Source organism: Opisthorchis viverrini (genome assembly GCF_000715545.1).
Source record: "Opisthorchis viverrini unplaced genomic scaffold opera_v5_20, whole genome shotgun sequence".
NCBI lineage: Eukaryota > Metazoa > Platyhelminthes > Trematoda > Opisthorchiida > Opisthorchiidae > Opisthorchis > Opisthorchis viverrini.
This window is the reverse complement of record NW_008751676.1, coordinates 2,899,672-2,921,427: the sequence shown is the minus strand read 5'-3', so window position 1 is coordinate 2,921,427 and position 21,756 is coordinate 2,899,672. Positions and strand designations below refer to the sequence as shown.

The 21,756-nt window shown below is 44.5% G+C and overlaps 2 protein-coding genes across 2 annotated transcripts in view; one reads left to right on the top strand and one right to left on the bottom strand.

Annotated features, from left to right (window-relative positions):
- T265_01851 (hypothetical protein) overlaps nt 1-17,978 on the bottom strand; it is a gene marked incomplete at both ends in the record, with an annotated part of 67,628 nt that extends 49,650 nt beyond the window's left edge. The window contains 11 exons of the mRNA XM_009165961.1: nt 2,912-3,105; nt 5,310-5,390; nt 7,761-7,859; nt 12,619-12,697; nt 14,839-14,961; nt 17,128-17,262; nt 17,305-17,426; nt 17,475-17,622; nt 17,670-17,788; nt 17,838-17,923; nt 17,963-17,978. Coding sequence (XP_009164225.1) covers nt 2,912-3,105; nt 5,310-5,390; nt 7,761-7,859; nt 12,619-12,697; nt 14,839-14,961; nt 17,128-17,262; nt 17,305-17,426; nt 17,475-17,622; nt 17,670-17,788; nt 17,838-17,923; nt 17,963-17,978 — 1,202 coding nt within the window. The remainder of the gene's footprint in view (nt 1-2,911; nt 3,106-5,309; nt 5,391-7,760; nt 7,860-12,618; nt 12,698-14,838; nt 14,962-17,127; nt 17,263-17,304; nt 17,427-17,474; nt 17,623-17,669; nt 17,789-17,837; nt 17,924-17,962) is intronic.
- The window catches only part of T265_01852 (hypothetical protein), a gene marked incomplete at both ends in the record, with an annotated part of 21,203 nt that continues 1,398 nt past the window's right edge, over nt 1,952-21,756 (top strand). The window contains 2 exons of the mRNA XM_009165962.1: nt 1,952-2,080; nt 2,974-3,030. Of these exons, the coding sequence (XP_009164226.1) occupies nt 1,952-2,080; nt 2,974-3,030 (186 nt within the window). The remainder of the gene's footprint in view (nt 2,081-2,973; nt 3,031-21,756) is intronic.

Here is a 21,756-nt window from a genome sequence, read left to right as displayed (position 1 = left end):
GTTAATCACGATTAAATTGGTATGACAGGCATGACTATACGGGCCTTCTCCGAGCTTGGTCCATGAACGCTAAACACACCCACTTCGAATTGGGTTTCTACTTAGGTAGGTTTAATGTTCACACACAGAAGCACTCACGACAACGAGCCACTCTTGATCGTGCGCTGGAGGAATCCGCTCCAGCTGGATTAGGCGGGGTCAGTATTGTGTTGAGCGATCGAGCGAAAGCATCTTTACTTGATTGGATACCCGTTGATAGTAGCCTATGTGTGGCGCGTTTGGCAACTTGTGTGAAAGAATCTAGAGAAAGTGAGGCTCAGCGCACTCTGTTTAATGTCTGCTAAAGCCCTAACTGACTGTAGCTCTGAATCTATCGAGGACAATTTATGGTGCTCTGGTTGCTCTTTTACAACGGACAAAAAGCTCAGATATCGTTGTGGTTGTTGGTGACATGAACGCTCACGTAGGTAAACTACTAGCTGCTGAGGCCCAATTGGGTTGAATATGAGACTCAATATGAGACTCACGCACAACGAAGAACGCTTGCTTCAAATGTGTACCGATCAAGGACTGTTTCCTTGCAGTACCAGTTTCCGGGACTGGCAGAAATCGCTCGACAATGTGGTGCCCACCAACGAACTAGTCCTGAATCCAAATAGACCGGCGGTGAGGGCCGATCACTTGCTGGCACTCCTGGAATCCCAGCGTGAAATCATAGCGTACACTGGTTCGCTGGTGCGAGTAGGTCCAGAAATCAAGCGAAATTTCGTGAACCGATCCTTTAAGCGCCTGTCGGACGGTCCGAGTTCCGATGCTAACAGCCACTGGAAACAGCTGTTGAGAGCACTACTTACAGTCGAAACCTCTGTCTGCGACATAGCTCGGACAACTTCAACACACTGTATCTCTGATAGGACGGTTGCCTTTGTGAAGGCCCCATGACAGATTCCCCTCGACCGGAACCACAATCAAACTCGATGTATCATTTGACACCGGGTGGGACTGAGTGTCCTTGCAGACCGAGAATCTGCGTGGACCCGTAAGACCGAAGAGAAAGAAGAGGAAAATGCGGGAAACATCTGCAGGCTGTCCCACTTAATTCGCTCGACTTATCATTGTAAACAAACCCGAGTGAGTCTTAACAGGAGCGAAAACCACTCTGCGGTGCTACATCATCCGAGTTCTGTTCATAAACGTACTGGAAACTAAGTAATTTGTATGCTGAATGGTGGATAAAAGATTCCTGCAGTACAAACGAAAGTCTCTACAATGACCTACAGTTACTTAGTTAGAAGTCTGATTATTCACCAGTAGATAGATTATCTTGATAAGTTCATAGCTCGTTAAGAAAGTTTCACGGCCAGTCCACATGCTTCAGCTGTGCAAACCGGCCACTGGGCGGGCTACATTGCAGTCAGCAGCCTCAAACTGGTAGCCGAAGTACGTCTGACCGACCTACGATCAGCTGACGAACCTCAATAAAAAGGAGTCCCAAGTAGGTGAGATGAAACAATCTTATTGGCCATCAGTAGCCAAATAGTGTGAATACATTTCGCTTTTCTATAGAACGGAGAGGGAAACCAGCCAAGAAGAATCTGGGCAGGGTTTCGGAGCTTAGTTCACGCTACAGCCCATGGGATTTTCTGTGAACAGGTTAAATAGTATTTTCTGAGGTTGAACGGACGGAGAAGTGAGGCAGAGTAGAAAAAGGAATAATACTTACAAAGGGTCAGGATGAGAATTCACGAGAAAAGCTGAAGAAAGCAAACCGTCCATCTTTACCGTGCTTCTGATGTAAGGGTGCCGCGACCAGAAAGAAGCCTGGATAGAAGTAAGGAGCAATCGATGCTATGGAGCATTTTCATTATCTCCCCTTGATAAGGAATGCCTGCTTCAGTTCCTGAACTACACCAAGCTCGCGATAAGGAAGAAGTTTGATACAATGTGAAAAATGTCTCATCCTGGGACAATGAAACAATCACAAGTGGCAGCGGAGCAGACTGTGGACAAACATAGAAGGGTGAACATCGGCGGGAACCTGAATGGTAGAAAAATCTACAAGCCTATAGGGAAGGGTAAGGTAAAACTGGTCTCATTAAGCCTATTGGTTATACAGAACAACAGTAGAGCGCAGTGAAACAGACCAACACATGGTTAATGTCAATCACTGGGTGTCTGGAGATCAGCCGTCCCTAATAACCGAACATCACATCATTTGGACGGATGTGTCACGTGTAGGACATGGACCAAACGAAGGCATGCCTGATTGGTCAGAATGCCAGCCAATCCGGATCGAGCATCCTTGACTCGATGCTTCTCGCCCCCATACGGAGATTCCAGCACGACCATGTGGAACACCTTGTGATTGCCGTATAAATACAGTTCTAATAATTTTCCTTTGTTTCTATAAAGGGCTGTGTAGAGCTACCGTGCCTTTTGATATACCGTAGTGGGCGGAACAAGAATCCAAAGGAGAGTTGCACGATCGTCCATCAATTCACAACACTAGGCCAGCCATTCACAGTCTAGAACAGTCTATTTATGCTAGGCTGGTTGGTGAGTGCTGATTGAGTGATGAGGTGCCGGTGACAGGTGATATGTTGGGCTATTTATGTGCTTTACGTAGGTGCACCATCATCATCGATGATAGCAGAAAAAACTTACATGAATTATGTAACAGATTGTAACAACGGTCAGTCGAAAGCTAGAGCGCTTTCGACATATTGCCCAACTGCGCACATACAGCTCAGCGCGAAGGAAACCGACTAAAGGATGATTCAACCTCAGTGCAATGTACTGAACACACAAGACAGAACAAGTGGTTCGCTGCAACCCGCAGGATTGCTCTTATGGTAAGTCTTAGTTACCAGGTGAGGGAAATGACCAGAAAGACAAAAGTTGGTCCACTTACTTCGCCATTGGTTCGAAATTCAATATAAACTTGAGTATTTCTATTTTCTGTGTGTCTGGCAGATTCTTCGCGAATTCCGCAATCGTGTTAATAATAGCATCTTGGAACTGCCGTTCCTCGTAAGTTGAATGCATCCGGTTGTCAGGGCTCAGTTCAAGTGCTTGTGGGGTTTTGTCTATGCTGGCTCGTAATATCTGCAAAGGAAATAGGCCCTTCAGATGTATCAATCAAGAATCGAAACTCACTGGGTAGGCGTAGATGGTAGCGAGTGAGAAGCAACAAAGGAGTAATGAACGTTCAATCCTGTTGCGAGATCAACTGCTCACTGGTACTGGAAAACCAACAGATGATTGACTAACATAAGAGGAGCAGAAGCTTAAAGAACCCAGCTAATTTCTTGACATGACAATCGGTTTATAAGGTTGCTGAAAACTTCGGCGGTACACTGCCAGTTTCGCCCCTCTGGGGGCTCATCAGTCGGGAGAAGTCCCCTAGTTTCCATCGACCCTAAGTTCTGCTTGATGTTTTACTTTACGTAATCAATGAAATATACTCATCTGCAACTCGCATTGGTGTCAACGACAAACTCAACTAGATCTCTGTTTCCTGATATCCTCCAACGAAATGTGCTGCTGAATGGGACTACGCTTACCTAAAGATCCCCAGAAAGGACTATTGGAAAGTTTTCAGCAACTTTGTGAGTAGCACTGCAGTAAACTCAGCAGAACAGTGTCAGTTACGAGAAGTCAAGTTGTAATTCTCAAATGGGTGGATTTCAATTCAGTTATTCCACATGTTGCAAACCCAAAAACCGCAATGGCAGTCAGTATTGTGAAAACGACACGCCAAAATTCATTTAAGAAGCGTAACAAAGATAAAGTCGGATGCAATTTCCCATGAATAACTGAGACTTATTCGTTTTTTGACCTGAAACGTGATAACCGCTTTTCGCATGGGAAAGAGGGTGGTTAGAAATCCTATTACGTGTCAGAATCAAGCCTAGTAACGACTAAAATGTGTAGGAAAAAACAGCAAAATAACTACAAAAAAGGAACAGTATCAACACATCAGCAGGAGAAAAAATCTGATGCATTCCTGAAACTTATACCTTGAAAAGAAATGTAACCATAAACTCGACATACCAATAACGTATTGTATTAGTGGGTCACAACAGGTATGTAATGCAAGCACACAAAGGTGAAAAACGAACAGTCTGATGAAGGCAGGATGTGGAAAAGACATTCTTAAAAAACGTTGACCACAAGACGGTTGGTATGGATTGAGCAGGCCGATCACTATCGCATCGGTTGAACATGAAGCTCAGTAATGTGTCCGGAATTCAAAGGAACGAAGCCTTGCTAGTTTTTCTAAGTGTTTGAGTGGGCGTGTTCAAGTAAAAGTCAATGAATCGGCTTCACTCAATCACATCTTACTGCTGATTGGTCTCGTATATTACGCTAAAAGATGAAGATTATAGTGATAGCCCACCCTATCGACGGCATGGCACTGATACACAGAAAGGGCATTCCAATTGTTTAGGTAGACAATTTATACAAATGTTGTATCCAGACCGAAAGAAATGGCTATGGTGACATAGAATCAAAGACCACTGTGTAAAAGACCAGACTATTCTGACGGCTCTCATAGAATAAAAGACCAGACTATTCTGACGGCTCTCAAGCCCGAGTCACTGCATCTGACCCTGATTCTGATGTCGTGGGCGAAAAATCACCAACGGAACAAATGTAACGTACAAATATTGCTTCCCGTGAAAACAACCGCTGATCACGCATTCGTATGTGATCCTGGTAAACAGTGAGATGCAATCGTCTGCCTAGCCGATTGGTATGGCAGCCTAAAAGTAGTCAGGTCTTAGTCTATTCATGAAACTGTCTCTAAGGAGGTAGTCATTATGTACCAAGTCCTCAAAAGTTACCCTCGCGCCGTTAACCCGGAGATTTCCTCTGAACATCAACACCAACCAGCGCCTTAGTAAAGTTACCAGTACACATAAGAACTGAAATGTTGGGCAGGCTGTTCGCTAAGCAGGATGATGTGTTAGTGGAGGCTTAATGGTAAAGGTAAGGACACAGTGCCCAAGATCAATTGGTTCCAGCCAAAACACGCCAAAATCGCTACTGTAATGAGCACGTTCCATCATGAATAGAGATAGACACTTCAGTAATCTCCAGTTTGCTACCTGATGTATCAGGTTGAATGAAGGTTCAACTGAAGAACATGGTAAACCTGGATAGTGGGAAAGTACCGATTTTGCGGCTTCAGACGAGTCATAGGACACGGAACATCTAGCAAGACAAATTCACTCAATGAGAAAGAGGACAATGCACGGTTACATATGACAGCAAAAGTTAAACCAACAGTTATGTCTCGGAACTACCTGTAGTAAAGCCTTGAAATTATGAAAAACGTCCGGACCAATGGCGCCTTTTGCCAGACCAATCACTGTCAGACCGATGACCTACATTCAGAAGATAGAGGCAACACAGAAGTCAATGTCTGGCCTCGTGGGAGAAAAACAAGTACGAAGTAAACAGACATCCAAGGCTCTTGTCTTTAAACAAACAGTGATCTTTCAGGCGAGAAAGCTAGGAAGAAGAGACGTGACAGGTAGTACGAATAGGTGGAACAATTTGCTGATAATTCTGACACATAACTCCCGATAAATCCCTTGAGGTCTCAAAAAAAAGGATTCGCCACCACTCGCACAATGCACCTACAGCTGAATTGGAGTATTCAACAAGGATGAAGCAGATTGCACTGCATAGTAACTGTTGCTTCTATAGAGTGACCCCCACCCTTACAGTCACCACTCACCCAACGATAAAACTTCCTGTGAAACTCTGTACATTCAATATGAAATCAATAGTGTTGAAACAGTAATACCTAACTTTTGAACATTTCTGAACGCATTCCTCTTCTACAAAGACTAATCCTATTGAATGATCTAGTTGGTTTGCTAGCTCGCTGTGTGCTTGTTACACTTGGCAGCCTTCCCATGCCTAGCTGCCATGCCACTCGAAGGAAGCACGAGGGCTGGCGATACTGCCAGATTGCACAAACGTAGACAGAAGTCGAGATGCATAGGTTCCAAGCCCGGACCTTCCTGTAAGTAAATTCGCGCTCTAAGCACTGAGCCATCTGGCCTAGCAACAACCAGACCTGATCTAACTAAAGCCTTTTGCTACATCGGCCCGTACCGATGAATCGGATGAGTCGCCCTAATTTACGGAAACACCGGTAGCCGCATATCGGGACGATTATTGTCAAATTGACAATAACCAAGCACCGATTGGAGTGGTGCAACGTCGACCTTAATTCACCCATTGGCGCCGCTGACACGCATTAATTACCATTGTAGTTGAGCGACAAGCTCAGACAGGCGTGGTCAAATGAGTGAATGCGATTCACCTGTGAATAATCGGTAAGTCTGAACATTGGAAATCGACACAAAGCGGCTGCAATGTCATATCGCCCACCAAGCAATCCCTGTGTACCAATAGGTTTACCAGGGTAAAGCTAAAAATGTACGGTCGAACCAGTAGGTGAGAATTGGCGGCTTGACCGACTGGAATAAGAATTTTTCTAAATAATAAGGCACAATCAGTCTTATTAAAGTGACAGCTTCTACTTGTCGAACCACCGGTCTCCGAAGGACACACTGAACTTTCATCTCGCCGATTTCAGACACCAGCGCGAACTGGTGCAGTAAACCCAAATCAGCCGATCCAGCTGATTGACAAAGAAAGGGGTCAGTGCGCCCTTAAAAAAGCGATATCGTAAAGGATACGTAAAATGACGCGTTGCGCGAAAAACACGAGGGGAGACAACTCTAAAACACAAAAGCGCGCTACAGGGGATTGTGTGAATCTATGCTTAGCACATGGGGTTATCGGTCTATCACCTGAGCTCGCGAGCCATCCTAAACCAGAGGCATAATCTGACTAAAACAGAAAACAACTTCTATGAAGAAACAATAGTGATAAGGAGATTGAGAACACTTCGACAGCAGTTTCGCCCGTCTTGGGGTTCATCAAATAGGTGCAGTCCTACTTCAGCTGTATGCTCCCTTTGAACAAAAATTGTGCGGAATTATTGGCTGACGATTGGTTGGTGGTTGGTATGAACTCTGGGCTTTTCATCATCAATCGAAAAGATACTAACCGTGTGCGATCAAACGGGCATTGACGATGTTCCCTTGATTATTTGCGAAGTGTCTGCAAACCAAATGGCAAGCCCGCCAACTGGTTTCACCGTACACCAGAAAGTCCCCATTCTAGAGGGGGAACGCTGTAGTAAGACAACAAGCCTTTCATATGATTTCACCTCCGAAGAAATCAGCCTGCAAAAGTCTAGCGTAATTAGAACCCAAACATCTTTAACACCGCGTTTACTTCAAGAACTGGTCTAAGACAACAGTTAAACTTCATGTGTTGAGTGAAGTTAGCTCCACCAAACTGATCAGTTGAAAATAGCTTTTAGCACACAGCCGACATGCAAACCGTGAGAATCATAGTACCAGTTCGTAAAGACGTAAAGGGAACATCAATCTAAGCGAGAACTCAAACATTACTTCTCTGTTCACCATATCAATCTACCTGAAGTGCAAAAACATGTGTGAACAAGTAAACTATCATTTCAGTCTTAGAGAGTGCGAATGACCCTCCACTTATTCTCAAAACAAACGAAAATGTCAAAGAAATAGGAGCTACCCAGCTGAATTCTCCCAACCCATTGAATCTGCTAGATTGTCACTGCAAATGCCGTGATAATCGACAAACGCTACGCCATACGTTCTGAGTTAGCTGATGATGAATTGGATAGCACCTACCTGAACAACACATGTGCGCTCCGGTAGAGAGAAGTCGGACTCATGAAGACTGAGATGATCCACCAGTTGTTTTACAAGGCCGTGGGCAATTTGAGTATTCTGTCAAACAGAACGAAGCAAACGGCAGAGAACCAGTTGAACAGTACGGTCCAAAATAAACCGATAAATGCGCTGAATCCCCCAAAAACGGGGACCTCTTTGAACAATACTAAAAACAGCACTCCTTTGTAGCCTATTCATTACCCGCCAAAATGAACAACTCAATAGGCCTAATTCTTTTCCCAGTGCGGACGTTCACGCAGGGTCCACATAATCTATGCGCACTCAATCCAGTAAGGATGAACAATGAGTGAAGCAACCACCAAATAAAGCAAGGACTTGAACATCGGGTTCTGAAGGCCATCCAACGTTCGGCTCATGAATGACGGAATTCGACGAAAATGAAATCAGTGGACACCCTTTAGGAAGACTCTCGACAGCTCAACTTGCACACGCCCAAAGGCATCTCAGTATATTGACCAGATTATGTTCACAGACTTGTGGGGAATCCTCTTTAGGCAGTTGTGGTTAAGAACACTGACCGATTGACAGAATCGAGCGCACCATTGAGGTCAAGGAACACCAAGACTGTGGGTCGTCGGTACATAAGGCTTTGCTCCAAAATCGGACGGTGTGAAGATGTGACTGACGCGTCCTCTACCCGGTCGGAATCCAGCTCGACGGTCATGGCTCCAGATTTCGCGTGGCATCGTGAGACGACGAATCAGTGATGCCAGAAGCCATGTTACAATGAAAGTCAAACTGATACCCCTACGGTCACCGAATTCATTGCGAGTGACCTTTTTAAAAGTGGGCATAGTTATAGACTCACGCTGATGCAGCGTCGAATGTAGCAGTCGATGGATGAAGCATCGTAGAGTGGTTTTCGCTCCTGTTAAGACTCACTCGGGTTTGTTTACAATGATAAGTCGAGCGAATTAAGTGGGACAGCCTGCAGATGTTTCCCGCATTTTCCTCTTCTTTCTCTTCGGTCTTACGGGTCCACGCAGATTCTCGGTCTGCAAGGACACTCAGTCCCACCCGGTGTCAAATGATACATCGAGTTTGATTGTGGTTCCGGTCGAGGGGAATCTGTCATGGGGCCTTCACAAAGGCAACCGTCCTATCAGAGATACAGTGTGTTGAAGTTGTCCGAGCTATGTCGCAGACAGAGGTTTCGACTGTAAGTAGTGCTCTCAACAGCTGTTTCCAGTGGCTGTTAGCATCGGAACTCGGACCGTCCGACAGGCGCTTAAAGGATCGGTTCACGAAATTTCGCTTGATTTCTGGACCTACTCGCACCAGCGAACCAGTGTACGCTATGATTTCACGCTGGGATTCCAGGAGTGCCAGCAAGTGATCGGCCCTCACCGCCGGTCTATTTGGATTCAGGACTAGTTCGTTGGTGGGCACCACACTGTCGAGCGATTCCGGCCAGAAATCGCAGAATGATGCTGTGCATTCGAAACACAAAACAAAACTCTGACTCTGGTGTGGATGACCCGCATCCCACCATTGTGTCCGAAACTTTTGAATTCAGGTTGGACGGAAAACCATTTGGTAGGATCATCCATGTGGTCTTATTAGTTCGATTATATCATAGAAATATCACCTATTAGTGTCCCACCAGTCGAATCACGATGCGGGATTCTGCGCACCTCACCCTGGTGGACCAGGACCCTAAGCTAGTCACGTGGTACCTCGTTTGCGCAAATTCTACGCGTACCCTTCGGAATGACCTTTAGGTATCTGTCCATCACATATGCGATAGACGTCGCTAACTTTGCTCGTATAGGCGATGTACCGATGCTAATTGCATCGGACATCCTACCCGGGTGTTTGCACTGACACCACATGACACATGAGTAAAGCAATCCACCTTCAGACATGAACCTGGAACTAATGTGCCAGTTGAAATTACCATTTGCAATATGCGGCCGAACCTTCTGAACCTTCTGATACCCCCATTTATAAGTAAAAAAATTCATCAGTTAGGGCCACCACAAAAAAAATTAAAACTAATACCTGACGTTGAAGACGTTTTCACCAAACTCATATCCGTTTTTATCACCTGAAAGGCCAAAGACAGCCGATTCGTACATACGGTATACCAACAAACCATTGTCTACCACAACCGTTGACGCCACAACCTACAATTACCGAGTTTTGCTGCGAAGAACTTCGGACAGTATTCACCCGACAGCGCACGGCTGAAGGAGAGAGGAGACCACATATCCTAAAGGACATCTGGTCGGCTTCGGATAGAACGATGTCAACTTCTTAAGCGTCTAAATACTGATTACACAATTCGAATGATGTCTGGAGAAGGCGTAGGGGACAAATAAGGGATAATCACAAATTTACATAGTGTTGTCTAGTTTCCGGTGATTTTGAGGATTGTTCTGGTGCTAAATGTGAGCAAACTAGACCAAAGACATCATTCCCACAGGCAACAAATTAGCACAGCTGCTCAACGTCAAGCTATTTTATAACCCATGATGCTTCGCTATTCGGCAAATCTGCATATTTCACCGCCGAAAGAGGTTACTTGGAGTGACCGAAACGTCCGGGTGATACACTCCAGCACGTGACACGCATCCCGTCAGTTATCAACCACACTCAAATGTCTGGGGATGACGATCACACTGACGTGAAAGGTTCCAGTGAAGCTTGACTAAGAACCGAAAGTTCCACTCAAGTGGACTAATTTGTGCGCGTTCGATATTTATAGAAGAGCAGAGCAGTTAGGTTTTGTTGTGACCAGTGGCGTGAACTGAGTAACGCCAATGGGGCAATTGGTGAAATATAACCCTATATCAAACACAAAACTGATGTGGGAAACAAGAGAACAGGGGACAATCTTGGTAGCAGAATTAGAAAGACAGCAAGTGGAGACATCTGCTACGCCGAGCGCGTGTATTCACACGAACTAAACCATATGAAAACCACAACATGTGGCAACACACAAGTGTCTACGCCGAGGGCTGGCTAAATGAGTAGCTTAAAGCGGGGTAGCATTGTTGTTCTTACCTCTCGATATCAAATATGGGAACAGTTATACCACACCAAGGTAATGAAATCCTCATTCCACATGTGAAAGATAGTAATTCTGACATCAATCCAAGTGAGTAAAGGCTAGTAAAAGACAACAGGCTGCATTTGGTACGACTTTGGAAACAACTACCACAACAATATAGAACAGCTGTGTGCGTTCATCTGCAACGGATAAGCGAAGTCGGCCACACATCGATCGAAACTTAAAATGTTAGTACGCGTGCACTCATCGACTGCCATAGGGTTATCAATGGTTGCAACACGAAAGCAGAGTGACAGATGAACACATCACAGCGGGAGATTCAGAGAAAACAGCAGGCAGTAAGTCATCTGTACGACTGTATTGTTACCAATCACTAACGGACAGATTTAAACCAAATCAAAGGCGATTAGAGGGACGAATTGAGAATGAGACGAGCACATACATCGAGGAATGGCCATCAAAAGAGCTGAGGGTTCAATTTTATCCTCTAGCGTAGGAGTCGATTACTGGGGCTATCTATTCCAAGGCACCAGCGGGAGGATACTCAGCCGTGTACACTGATCAATGAGTCAGTATGACATGAGATCACTTTGATTAGGTAGACGGAAGTTGCATTCGTTGGAGTGGGTACGACGATAACGGGAACGCTCAGGCCAGGTCAAAAAAACATGGTCTAGTAATAAAACGTTCCGAATGAAGGGACAAGGGGAACAGTAGCTATGAGGGAAAATATGGAGCGCATAAAGTCTATCCATTAGTTCTACAAAAGTAGAGATCATGTTAAAACCACCCACTTTTGAACACGGAAAACTGGTTCCGGCTATGAACACTTGTCAAATCTATTAAAGTGAATTTTTAAAATAACTGACAGACATTATAGCATCCATAACGAAACTCGCAGTAGAGACTAGTTGAATATGTACATTGGGTGAATTTAAAATAGTCAGCGTAAAATACTTTCGCTGGGCAGATGCTGTCTTCACCAAACAACTATAATTTCACCTAGGCGCTCAAAAGTTGTTTTTAAAAATAGCCCTATCTTGGTAGAACAAACCAAAAGATTTTTGACGTTGCCAGATCGTCCTTTCTATCTAAAGTCTCTCATAACCTTCATTTGGAACTTTTTTTTCATCAATCTGTGGCCATTCACCTCAAGCTCCTTCCATCGTAACCCCAATTTGAGCACGTTATATTGCATCGGGCTACACGTTTGACTTTTTATTCTCGAACGTAGTTGATGTCCACAAAGCATCGGTATCTCTTGTGATGATAGTGGGTGAAGGAATAAGGTGTCACGAATTATACGACAGAAGAAAATGTCCATTATTCTTCTCCACTTGTCTCGAATGAGAAAAGATGAGTGGTTTGATATTGTGCACACATTCTAGTCAACAAAACGGTTGATCAGCCATCTGTGCCTTTAAAATAGTGTCCAGCTTCTAACCAGGAACGGTAAGCGTTCGAATGTTCATGGGAATTCATGACACGTAAACGGCCGACAATTCCTAAAAGTGTGAGCCCGAAACAGCTCAGCAATTATGGAGGAAACTACTAACAAGAAGGCCCGCGATTCGAATCCAACAGTGGTTTTTGGATTGCTCCTGTCTAGGACTGAGCAAACTAACAGCACCTCCTCGTCTCTTGTGTTTCCTTTGAGTTGACCATACACCAAAAGGATCCCACAGTTGAACTATTTTACCTTTACAATGGTTTTTTGGCTTTTCAACTGGATTTGTAAGATGAGACCCAGAAATGGGACAAAATGCCCACTGAACAACTTACCTCAATTGAGTCGAGCAAGTATTGGAAGATGAGTAGTGGGAAGTCCGGTTGTCTCCATAGGTGATGGTTGTCCAAATGACTACGGGGCAAAAAGGATGAAGGGAAGAAACAAAAGACGTGAAATACAGATGAGCACACCTGAAAAATGAAGATCCCAATGTGGCTAGAGGTCACAAAGAATGCGGCTTCTATTCATCTATGTTGATTAGCCCAATTAAAATTAAACTGGAGTATGATCAAAAACGAGCCCGGTAGATACCCGATTGACGAATCAATCACACAATTCATAATACGCACAGGAATGTTGCTGATCTATTCTGTAAGTTGTCCTGGCGTATTTGACGGTGATTTGTGCTAGAATATACCTCTGGACACTGTGGAAAGATACCCAAACCCCCTAATTCGAACCAATCACAACCCTCCTGGAAAATACTCACGTGTTACAGAAATCGTTATCAGTACTTCATATATTCACCTTTGTGAGCAGTCAACTTTGTGGCCCTATTTACGTATATGTGTCCTTGAATTACGGGTTTTGATGCTTGTGTTGTCATGATATAAGTATTTTACTCACTTTGCATTTTGTTACCACTTTCCAACTTCCCCATTTGAGCACAGGTACTTGATTCTCAATCTGCAGGTCTTTCATCTTCTCACTGTCAACCATGAAACTCACACAGCGCTAGTTCCAACTCTGGCACATGGAAAGCTATTGTCTTGGAAATCCCGGAGATGAAACAACTTCCTCGACCACAGCGCCTCGACGGGAACTATCTGCCTCGGACACTGTTTAACAGTGGATTCGTTAGTTTCATACTTTCGACACTCTTCTAAATTTGCTCTCGTCCCATTCATCCGGCAAACTGGAGTATTTGATCCACTTCCACGCAATTTACCAAGTAATATCAGAATGTGAAATATATGCTCATGCTGCTACTAGATGTTAGCCGTTGTCTGCTAACTGAAAACTGTCGTCCATTCTTGCCATCAACTGAGTACCTGATGGAAAATCGAAAGACTTCTGCAGAAGCGAGATCCTTCTGCATGTACCCAATTTTTTTCAGGCAGTAACAGAATGAGATCAAATAGCACAATCTATCTGTTGATGATACCTTCATCGCCTGCCTTCAAACGTATGCAAGTGAGCAGAGGCTCAGTGAACGCAGTCTCGGAATATGTGTTGCATTTCTCGCAGTCTTGAGCTTAAGCTTTTGAGTCACTGGATTCGTTCGAGGACCCTAATAGTCTTACTATCTCGGTAAGGGTGCCCTGGCAGTATATCAGCCCGCGCATAGCCATGATTTCTACGACAGCGAAGTATCGGTATAGAACAGTATTGTTCTGCTGTCGACGATGAGGAGGAGGAGGAGGACGACAGTCGAACATTCAATCGCTCACTCCCTACAACGAAGAAACGACTTTATCCGGATTTCAGTTTGTACTATCTCCAGTTAGTTTGATCTAACTAGTGATTGTCATCAAACACGGAATGAAAATAGGTAGCTTTTGAAGATTGTGGAGACGTTTACCAATCCTATTGTGGTTTATAGACGGGAAAGACGCAATTCAGTGAGAATCATCGTACCGCCGAGACGCACATGCCTAAATATCCACCTGAAGTTGTTTGAACCAGTCATGTTGCACGTTACGGAAATTTACTTTATTCAACTGAAGATGATTAATGTACGCCAAAGTAATGTGCTAAAGGCAGAATTTTTCAACCCAATCAATTTAAGTCTTATAAAAGCTACTCAGGTATTAGATATGCCATGTCATTCTTAACCCTTAGGACACTTAGTTCATTAAAAAAATTAATATTCCCCCCACCCGCCAATCAAATTTGATATTTCACTGCTTTCATGCGTGTTTCACACAAATTTGATCTTCTCTACATAGACTTACTAACCAAAGGTTCCAATTAAGCTAGTGTTACACTTCGCAAGTATTAGAAACGGTGACGTGTATTTGAGTGATGAATTGAATATGTGCCACCAGAAACAATGAAACGAAAATTACGGACGTGTTGACACTAAAGCAGTAACTCGAACCCCAAAAATATCTTCAAGGATGTTCTTGGAATTATAGTGGTCACCGAACACTTTCAAACAGATGCACGTGACGCATACAGAGAAACTGTCCTACCATGGAATTTAGACAAACGGATTATTGCTATTATTATTACTACTACTAAGGAAAACGGAAATCAGCAAAACAGCTTACGTCAGGATAGATTTAATCACCGGTTTGATATTATTATATGACGCGCGACGGACAATATCTTTGAAAACGAATACGGCTTCTTGTGAAGGATCTTCCTGGGGATCCTGAGGGTCAACCTCGGGTCTGAATGGGGAAAGGGGAGACAACCGTTGTCCTCAGATATGCGGAACATTGTATATCCAGGTGAACCACAAATCACATCGATACTGGTGGTGTGAGTTGCGACAAACGATGATCATGAAGGTGGAAAGACACGCAAGCCAGCCGCTAACAGACGTGAAAAATAAGCTAAACGTACGATCAACCACATGCAATTTTGACTAACTTCAACCCAAAGCCTAACACACTTCTTAACGTGAGGCGTTATTGCAGTGAACCAGGAGAAGCGAAATTGCGAAAGGAAACTCGCCATCCACTATGCACGGTCTAGGAGATTCAAGAAGTTCCACAAGATTTCGAAGATTAATAAACAAAAAAATTCGGCGGAATATGGAGGACTATTAGGAATTAGTGTTCTGGCTCGTATGATGCTCAACTAATCCGTCACTGTTACCTTGGAGGAAAACGTTCCTGAAAGACAGTGGGAACTTCGAAATAGTCGAAGTAAATGTGTTTACTCTGCCAAACAAAAACAAGACAACAGACTTGAACGGAACAAACCAGGTTACCGAATGCTTGCGGACTTGACCAGATTCGTGAGCAGAGAAGTACTGGGGATTCAGTTGAGTTGCCCGTGAACATTAAATTAGACTGCAAACTTAGTTCGAGCATTGCGTACAATTTGGTAATCAAGTGAAACAGGAGGTCGATGGAAACGTCGGGACTGCACCTAGTCGATGAGCACCAAGGACAAAGCCAGAAGAGGGCTGTCGAGGACATATCAGCGGCCTAACGAGTAACGTATTCCGTCAAGAAAAAAGTACCAAGGAATGTGTGATTCCGTGGTTCTTGGACCAGCCAGCTGTTAATTAAATCACATATCACTGGTACGGAGTTGACACTGATGATTCACTACCGTACAACCACAAAGTTTATTTAATTATATTTAAAGCCTAATAGCGAAAATGGAGTGGGTGAGGCAAAAACCTAGTTTTGGCCTACCACAAGCACTCTGACGTGCTTATACTTCCAAGCGCTCGATGAAACAATCTGGAAAGAAGCTGAAAGCATGAGCACCACTAACGTCGATTAGCCACCAATTCTTGCAATGTCGCCAGCCAAGCGCAAGCCCCCAAGGATTGTTAAAATACACGTAGCAATCCGTCGTCCGATGACTGTTCATCAGTAAATCCTATTAGGATGCCATCCATTAATGGTGAGCCGTGCGGTTCGCCAGTTAGAAGACACGGATTTTTCTTCGGAAAAACCACAACCCACAAGAGTGTCAGTTCTGTGAGGAGCGCAAATATTCCTCACGTAACGCTCTAAAACTTGTTCCTAATGCTGCACTGGTTTTCCAGCCAGTATACCGACATCTTGGTGAATACTAAAAAAGCAAAGTTCCATCAGGTTCTGCTAAATAGACTGCTACCCACGATGATCAGTATAGGCATCTAGTGACATTTAGCGAGGGCAGTGGTAAAAAAGACAACGAATGTTACGGTCCGCGTGAATTCTAAGCAGATACAAATTTCAACGCGATATCCATTGAAAAAAGGAATTTCCAACTCAGTCGCTCTGAACTCTGAACTACAACTCCGAACTACATCACGGTGTCCGAGTGTTCATATGATGTTGGATTATCATTACTGCTGAGTCGAGAAGCAGCGTTTATTCAAAAACCATTACCCATATGTGCTACTCTGTTTGTGCACTATATGGAAAGCAATGGAGCAGAAGCAGTACGAGTACAGTGAACAGACTGTCCTAAAAGCAATGTTCGAAGAAACATTCACACTGTGTCCTGGTGACAACCCGGTGCACACTGAATGAATGAATCGTTCAGCTGTAACACCCTTTCGGTGCCTGGATACCATGCAACCTGAAGGAAGCACGAGGGCTGAGATACTGCCAGGTTGCCCAAACCTAGACAGGAGCATTCGAGATACAGAGGTTGGGTTCGAACCACGGACCCTCTGGTCAATAGGCTCACCCCTTAACCACTGAGCTACCTCCAGGTGAGTTATCCCAGTACACACTAAAGAAACTAAATCGGATGTTGGTTACTCCATCCTCCAAACCGAACAGAACGAGCCACAAACGTACTGCAACAATAACTGTTTCATTGAACCAGCTACACTGCTTCAATGGAACAACGGGACAACAACAGCGGAACAACGGAACACTCACTTTTCACAAATGTTTAACAGAAGGGAGGGAATGATTTTGTCCATATTCGGACCATGAACAACATCCAGGTGAATCTGATCGTCCACGGTTTTCCGAACAACGCCCTGAATGCCACAGATACCAGCTCGTCGAACACTGAAACGAAAAAAGCTGAGACATACTGTCGTAAACTATTACCGGTTCCGTTCTTTTACATCCCTCAAAGATGCATGAGCCATGAAGGTGAAATGATCAATCAGGTCATTATATTCCTTAAAATAGTTAGGGACTTCATCTTCAAGCTGAGAGAATTCCACAAACTGCAAGTGTTGGTAATCGAGCTTAGTAGGAACTAGAGGAAACTATACTGAGTTGGCTGCAAGAATTTGAAGATCAGTTTGGTTTGTCTGTAACAGGAGGTGAACCATTCGCAAGAACTCCTGAGCAAGCACCAGTCGCTGACACCGACATTCCTTGAGCAGAACATTGATGGCATCAATAGCAATGTACATGTATCTGAAAACGAGGGTAAAGTTGGATACAAGGCAAAACCACATGCTTACGGGTCGTATCTTCGGTGGACATCCTGCGCTAGGCGTTTGTACAAGTATTTGGCTATTCGGTCCAACTTGTCAGGTTGATGCAAACAATAGTATATCAGTTTATTTTGATTGTGTGGTTCCTACAGTAAGTAATCGCCAAATTACGCATGCAAGGAAGATCAGGCAAACCTGTGGATTCCCAGAATAGAGGTTGTCAACCATTCGCATCCATTTCGGTCGACACGGACCGATTAACACGCAGGGAAGTCGACAACCTAAGAAGAGTTAATGAGAACAAACTTAATCGCACTTACGGTTACACCGACACATGTACGGTGATCTCACGTTGGTTACTTGGGTAATTTTTTGCGAGCATGCACCACAGTGTAAAACTCGTCAGCTTTCAGCAAGGTTCGAACATTTTTGTCGTACTATGCAGTGATGATTGACAGGTTGCTATAGAAGAGTTTAGGAGTGACAATAATTATTCAGATACAAAAGCTGAATGGGCAGAGCTAAGAATAAAACGAGAATGTATCTCAACCTCGACTAGTGAGCGTTGCGGCGCTCAGTAAACTAGTAGTGTTCGGAAGATAGGTAAACTGGTCACACGTGAAAACGAAGTCACTATATGGTTCAAAGGGGTGGTATTTGATCAGTTGATGGAGACTGTCCCTCTTGGAGTGTAAGAAAATTCGTTCAAGGCGTTCACGCAAAGACATTTTCACCATTATTGTACCTCTAACATTCCTATAATAATTAAAACGCCCCGATTTTCTATAATAAACAGTGGTCACGTGTGTCATTGGGTAAAGCGAGTATGCTGTTTGTGTGCTTTACATCACTGGGTGCTTTACATCATGTCAGCAGTTCTGACAAGCACAGGAATATCCAGCATCATGATCCTCAATGGCTGTTCGATAACTCGTTGTACTTGATGAGAAGTGCTCCACAGAGGTGAGACCAATTACTAAGGGTGCTTCTGGTGAGGTTGGCCAGATTATTGGGATAAATGGGAGCTCATGGCACGCCGCAACAATCATGTCAATCAACTTGGAAATGTCTGTGGGTTGGTCACGGTTCGCGGACCGTCTACCGAAGTGCCCTGCGAATTTATCCCATATGAACGCACGGTCCGGAGCAGTCTACGTAGCCCAGAACAATGGACAGACCTGCACAGAGTTTCTCCGGTGAAAATTTATTATCATATGATTCAATCTGTGTCCCAATTTGATCAGTCAAAAGGAATTTAAGCGGGACGCCAACGAGTATTATGTCGCTAACGATGAGTGCCTACACAAAGTTGTAGTGAGTACCCACAAGTATCCTTCCGCAGAGGGCAAATGGAATGTCAGCCACCTAAGCTGCTTTACCCGTGTCAAGCCTATCAAGCTCAGTGTTCACATCTCCGATCCATATCGCAATGTTTGTACTGCGGACCTTCTGATAACTTGTGGTGATTCAGAGCTACAGTTTGTAGATGGAGAGCAATCTGTTCTGTAGCGCTCTTATGATAACATAAGCCATGTAACCTACCGTTTACTTGGAACAAATCGAACAACACACACGCCTAATGCAACCCTCACGTCAGTCGGCCATGGGACAACATGGTGGTAACTGGAGTTCGTGACTGTACCTGAGGCTGGTACCCAGTGAATATGGAATGATTCTCGTGCCTCTCGCAGTCAAATTTTAGGGACTGCAATTATCTTAAGTGACCGTAAATCGAATGACACTAGATTACGGCGACAGCGCAAATCATGGAACACACTTCCCAGTATACTGGTCCCAGGAGGATCTGTAGTGGCATGGCTACATAGCCAGAAAATGCACCATAATGGGGTTGCCGTGAAGATTCTTGTAACGTAAAGTAAAAAGCTTGAGGATTAAAGGCCAAATGAGATGTAAATGTTCCGAACCGCCAGCATCTCGACGAAGTAGCAGCCTAAGGAGTAATCGTTTACCACAAATGTAATTCACGTTGTGTTAAAGTAGTGTAAACCTCTTATGTCCAGTCCAAAGAACGAATTCGCATTAATTTATTGTCTTCGGAGCCTTTGGCTGGAAACGACCTGCATAGCGAGAAACCGATGGACATAGATAATGATAATAATCATTCAGCTGCAGCAACCTTTCGGTGCCGAACTGCCATGCCACCCGAAGGTTGCACGAGGGCTTGGATACTGCCAGGTTGCCCAATCCTAGACAGGGGAAGTCGAGAGGCAGAGGACCTTCCGGTCATTAAATTCGCCCTCTAACCACTTGGGCTATCTCGCCCGACGAACAAGCATAATAATATACCAATATCCCGTGACTGTTTCCAGATCCCAGGCCCTTCTGATGAGGACCAACCATTAAGAGTGCCCAGTGTGCTACCCGTTTAAAAAGCTTACCAGTGAGCAGCAGACAATTTTACGCCCATATCGGCCCAACGGCAGGTTCAAGCAAATGGTGCCTCGGGCGAAATTTGTTGGTGATTCGGGTTTTAACCGACCCCCCAAAGAGGCACTCGAGAACTGCCACTTCCATGTGGTGATCTGGCTTGAACGATGCAGACCGCGGCGGATGGAACTCAGTTCTACAAGGTGCAGTCACGCCATAAGGGTCAAGGAGGAACGGTCGGATGAAGGGCGGCGAGTCACCGTACTAAAAGTACGCTAATACGAGGCGGTCTGAAAGTAAGGCCGCACTATCCCCATGATAGGAATGTAAAGGCAGTATGTCCATATTTGTAGAAACAGCAATTCTGCCTTACCCAAAGGATGAAAGGGCTAGAAAAGGTTCAAAAAAGAAAAGGCCCGAAAAATGGTAACTTCGATCGTTCAACGATTGACCGTGGCCGCCAAAGAACTATCCAATACCGCCGAAATACAATTAAAACTTATTACTTACTACTCGATTCCAAAATGTATAGTAGTCTCCTACTGCCTCGAGGTTCAAGATGGGGAATCTCAAACAAATTCCAGTCCAAGGCTTGGTTCACTGCAGCTCTCCAAAAAAGTTGGTCAACTTTTAAACAGAGCATGTGACCAAGCCAGCGCCACCTATGGAGTTTGATAAGTTTATCTATAATAATCGTTCAGCCGTAACACCCTTTTGGTGTCAAGCCAACATGCCACCCAAAAGAAACACCAGGGATGAGGCTACCCAATACTGAACAGAAGCAGTCGAGACGCAGAGGCTGGGCTTAAACCACGGATTCCCCCCCCCCCGTAAGTTCGCGCCTTAACCATTGGGCTATCTCGAGCTCAGCTCATCTATCGTAGACGATTTTTATTTCTTCCGAAAACCACTCGACTTACTTCAGCACTACGGGCAGATGACCTCGCCAGAGTCGGTCAGTGCTCCCGAGAATCCGATGGTCCAACACTAGGGCCAATTCATTCGCCACTTTACCGAATGTAAGATATCGCCCAGTGAAAACAAATGATCCAATACCAAGCTCAAAAGATCGGATGCATATTGAAGCTTTTAATGTCCGTACTCCCCGTCTAATTATGCAACAGTTACATCTTGCTAAAAATCCGCTTCCCATTTCTACCGATTAACGTTGTCTCCCAAACATGCATACGAGGTCCTACTTGGTTCATGTGCCTCAAACCTCTAAAGACGAGCTCAGATATGATACACTTCACTCTTGATCGCATGACAGTGAAGTATCTGTGTCAACACTGATGTTGCTGCCTCCGATGACGATGGTCTTGATGAGGAGGAGGATTGACGATGATAACTGGACAAGATTCCATTCAATGGTCGTCCCTGTACCAGTTATCTGGTTCAGTACGAGCTGATGCGATAAGTGGTGTTCGCCTGTCGTATCGGTATGCGTGGCAACAAACTGCAGTTCTGAGTCTGAAAAGGATATGGTTTAGGATGGCTTCCGTCGGTAAGGACAGCTATTGTCACCTTGGCTGATAAAATAAACTAGGCAAGCGCTGTGAGGTGGTTGATTTGGAGTCAATGTCAACTCCACCTCCTTCGGTTGTGTGCTGAACCTCGATTCATCCCGATCAGCATGAACGTTCAGCACACCGGTCATATCAAGTTACTTAGATGCCACAACCGAAGAGTCAATCATGGACCAAGTTGGAGTATGTGGCTGTCTGTC